The 4,386-nt window shown below is 41.8% G+C and overlaps 1 protein-coding gene across 1 annotated transcript in view; it reads right to left on the bottom strand.

Moving 5' to 3' along the window:
• TAGAP (T cell activation RhoGTPase activating protein) overlaps positions 1–4,303 on the bottom strand; it is a 9,864-nt gene extending 5,561 nt beyond the window's left edge. The window contains exons 1-7 of the mRNA XM_011376299.2: positions 4,166–4,303; positions 3,496–3,580; positions 3,354–3,407; positions 2,988–3,054; positions 1,619–1,785; positions 816–977; positions 261–370 (exon numbers count right to left, since the gene is read on the bottom strand). Coding sequence (XP_011374601.1) covers positions 261–370; positions 816–977; positions 1,619–1,785; positions 2,988–3,054; positions 3,354–3,407; positions 3,496–3,522 — 587 coding nt within the window. The 5' untranslated portion in view covers positions 3,523–3,580; positions 4,166–4,303. The remainder of the gene's footprint in view (positions 1–260; positions 371–815; positions 978–1,618; positions 1,786–2,987; positions 3,055–3,353; positions 3,408–3,495; positions 3,581–4,165) is intronic.
• Positions 4,304–4,386: the final 83 nt, after the last annotated feature.

Here is a 4,386-nt window from a genome sequence, read left to right as displayed (position 1 = left end):
TCTCATACCTTCCCGAATGACATATTTTTAGACGCCCCCCCTCCTCTTGTGGTATGTGCTGAAGTCCCCTTTCTAATTTTGAAGAAGTGCTTCCTTTCATTTGGCTGAAACCCTTTTTGTATATGTCCAGGGTAACTTCCTGATTTTCATTCTGGGAGTAATGAACAATTCTACCCTGGTCCCCTGCACATTGCAGCTGTCAGGAAGCACTCTGACAGTTCCGCCTGGCCTGGCCTCTGCGAGTCGCTCTGACGACTTACTGTTTCAGGGCCTCTATCCTCTCCTCCTCACTCTGCTTCTCCAGGGCACCCATCCACTCGTCGAAGAGGTCACACGAGAGCAGCTTCAGCGGGATGCTTCTGAGGAAGTCCTGGCGGACGAAGAAAGGGGTACGGTTTGGCCTCTTCGTGTTACATAACGTGCTGGTGTCTTTATCTTTACCGTGTTGGTTCTATCTCGAGGAACCTGTGCTCCTCTTGCCACAGGCAGTGCCCCCTTCCGGTGCCAGCAACAGGTACAGTAAGGTCATTAACTGAGGAGACACCAGATTCAGGACTATGGATTTGGCCATGGGACAACCCAAGTGCCTTTTTCATCAAAATTTTGGGGAAATTTAATGCATCACTTTCTGCTGGAGTCTGGGATCGCAGATATACAGTTGCTTATTCAAATAAAGAAAAGCTTCAACTGAAACAATTTGAACTCTAAGATCAGTTTACTTTGATCTGTAGGGAGAGGAGCCAATTTCTTATTTCCTGAGCGTGTTGTGTCAGAGCCCATTGGCAGGGTCTTTGGCACCAGTGCTGTGACCTTACCTTGAAGACCACTGCCAGCAGGTGCACGGGAAGACTTTTCAGATCTACCACGCCTCCTGAGTTGAGCTCCTCCTTGAGCTCTTTGCGGGCTTTCTCGTTGGCTGCTTTCCTGAATATCCCTTCAGTAGAAGGGCCTTTGAGGCATAGAATAGTGAGAATATCCTACGGGAAAGAGGCAGAGAAATAGGAAATGGTTACCCTTGGTTTGAAAACACATCTTGCTACCAATACACTAAAAATCCATGTTTAGATAGGAGAAATAAATTTAAAATAAGGCATCTGAACAAGTAACTAACTTTACCTGTCAGAAAATATTCTTTCCATGAAAGTTAGTTCTCTATGATACTAAGTTAGTCTTAATAAGAGACTATCAATGCCAGTTTTTCCTTTCGGTCTGGTTGCTATTAACTGTCTTCCTCAACCATGCCATTTCTCTAAAAGGAGTTAAATTGTGAATGTTCTAATTTAGCATATTCTAAAATTATTTCAGGCTTCCATCCTTTTGAATCACTTTGTAGAAACATTGGATTTCTGATTATCTACAGGTTTTTCAGAAGCCACACATTTGCAGCATTCTTAACTCCGTGATGGCAGGAGAGAGTGACCATCAAGCTGAGCTCATTGGCAAGTACAACTAATTTCTAGAACATACGCGGCCATTTATCCTCATCACGGCACTCATAGGCGAAAACACCATTTCTAAAAGTGGAAACAACTAAAGATTTGCCCCAACAAGTTTAGCATGAGAAGGACATTCAGATTTCCCAAGGATTTTTTCACATCTGGCAGAAAACGGTGCCTACCTGAATGGGTGTGGGGAGTGTGTCGTCGTCACTGCAGATCATTGACAATGGTTGATCAAATAGTGACACTTTCAGTTCTGTCTCCGAAGACCCAGAAAAGTCGGACAAAGGAGAAAGCCTTCTCATGAGAGAGGGCCAGGACAGGACCTTCTTTCTCTTCTTAATTTCTAAAGCCGAGAAAACAAGGCAACGAGAAAAATCAGCTTAAAATATTCATAAGCAAAGATCCATCGTCAGCCACATAATGTCATCTATGGTAAGCCATGTAGGGGGGGATACTTTTGCAACACCGAGAAAGCAGAAGGCAAGAATTTTAATCTAGAAAGATCGACCCAGAAAGCAACCACATCGTTACCAGGGAAACCAGCCCCTCAACATCAACACCAAGCTTCCTCAGCGTCTCCACCTTTCCTGTTTTCACCCTCCACTGCTTGTTTGCTACAAAAACTGGTAAAAATCTAACTGTGCAGGTGTTGAACAATCATCTTAATATATTGGCCTTAACAACTGTGGGCGACATTTTTGATGTGAAATATATTATTTTAAATTCTTCCTTCAACTAGTGATGAAAACGAAACTTATAAAGAGAGGAAGTGAGTTGCTCAAGATCATTTTGAAGATTCTTAGCTGAGCTGGCCATTAAACTTCTAGCGCTAACCAGCCACGAGAGGGAGCTACATCATCCCGCCGGCCTCCAGGAATCTTCGGGGTTTTGGCGGTGGCCACTTTAGGACAGAGCAGGTGCAAATTGCAGCAGGAAGGCTTGAGTTTGGACTTGGCATTTGGGAATCATCAGTAAACATTACTGATGTTTACCGGTGATTTATATATGTTTTGCAAACATATTCTATCTTTGCAAAATTCCAAAGATGTGTGCAATGGGCATAGCTTCTCACAAGTTTCCTTCTTTCTCTTTTCTCTCTCCCTCTTTCTCCTTTATTTTTTTTCTAGTTATAAAAGCTGTGTTTTCTAGACAGCATTAGCCTATGCTTCTATACATCTGGAGAGCGGAAGAGGTTGGATAGAGAAGTAGCTTGTCCTTATAGTTCAGGAGAACTGGGCCAGGGTTACATGACAATGAAATGCACTACAGAAGGAAGGAAATGGAAAAGACATTGTGTGTTAGATCTGTAACCCCACTAAGAACCCTACGGAGTGCGGGGGTTGGCTGTAGAGAGCGTCTTTTCTGTTGGAGTATTCTGACGCTCTAGGGAGCTGGAGCCCACCTGCCATTTAAGGGTTAAGGTTCTGTGGTCTTTAAAAGAACATTTCTAAAAAAAAAATTCCTAGTAAAGTACTGTGGTTTTGCAAACCAAGAACATTTGTTGTTAGCACTTAGATAAAAGATCGTTATGTTTTCAAAACTCACCAATTAGCTGGCAAATACTGTCTTCACTTTCGCTTGATGCCAATAGAGGATGTTCCTTGATATCGCTCTAAAAAATATATTTATTTAAGTTAAAAATAATGACTGAAGAAACCTACCCAGTCTTTTCGTCAAAATACACATATAACATTTTATGTATTAGGAATTAGTCAATAGAGTCCACTCATTTTTTTCTAGCTTCTAGAATCAATGTCAAAGTCTTGATTGCTGTCATATGAAAGCCTCACTAACGTGCATTTATGATATGAGTTTTCTATTCTGATGATTAAATAAACAGACAATATCAAATTAAAACAAAGTTTTTCACCTCACGGTGCAGATAAAAGCTTTAAAAAGTTGCTTTCTTACCTCTGATTGACATTCAATTAATGTCTCCATATCATTCACATTTAGTGTTTTCGACTACAAGAGAAAAAAATTAAATTAGGTAAACATCTTTGACTCGTGACTCTAAAAAATATGAATTAATAAATATAAAAGGGGTGCATACAGCATTGCAGCTGCTTATCAACTTCATTAGAATTTTGGCTGACTGTCCAGTGATGAATTTCACTCCAGTGTGGCCTCGACTCTGCCTACAAGAAATCATATGGGAAAAGGTCAGGAGGGACACACGTGATAAGGTGGCCAATTTCAGTGCCACTTTGCCAAAACACAAAGTTTGAAACTATTTGGTAGAAAAGTTTTCATTTAAAATACAGTTGTATGCTACCAGATGTCTTATGCTGTTAAGAACAGCATGCGAACACACTTCTTTCTAAATTCATTAACCCGATATCATCACCACGCCAAACTTTGTTTGGCATTTATTACATTCCCATCGAGAGATAATCTATATAACAAGTACAATAACAACCAACATTTTTTCTTGAGCACTCAATATGTGTCAGGTACTGTATTAAGAGCTTTGCATAAATCTGCTCATCTAACTCGTAAAGAGAAATCTTATTCCCGGATGTGACTTATAGTAGACATAAAACAAAGATAAAACATGTACAGAATTCCTCTGTCCCCATCATGCAGGCTTCACGTTGAAGCAGAGCTTCCCGTGTTCAGAGTCTTTATAACTCCGTGTAGCTGTTTTCTGTTGGCTATGATCTAAAAGACCGGTGACCCGCTGAGTGACTCACTTTCTTGTCGTATAATTTTATGGTACTTACCTTCGGAGGGCCTCCCGCCAGAGCTCCTTTACCTCCGGTGGGCTGGGGAGAGTGGGAGAAACAGCATGACACTCTGCTCCTGCTAATCCACGGGCAGAGAAGGAGACTGAGGGCTCTGACTTCACATGCTCTGCATTATAAGCGAGGGGGCGGGCAGGTGGAAATTCAGAAAACACGGGGCCGGAAAGAACAGCCCGGGCTGCCACACAGACGCCACGGAG

The sequence above is a fragment of the Pteropus vampyrus genome, unplaced genomic scaffold, assembly GCF_000151845.1.
Source record: "Pteropus vampyrus isolate Shadow unplaced genomic scaffold, Pvam_2.0 Scaffold292, whole genome shotgun sequence".
Classification (NCBI taxonomy): domain Eukaryota; kingdom Metazoa; phylum Chordata; class Mammalia; order Chiroptera; family Pteropodidae; genus Pteropus; species Pteropus vampyrus.
This window is presented reverse-complemented; position numbering and strand designations above follow the sequence as displayed.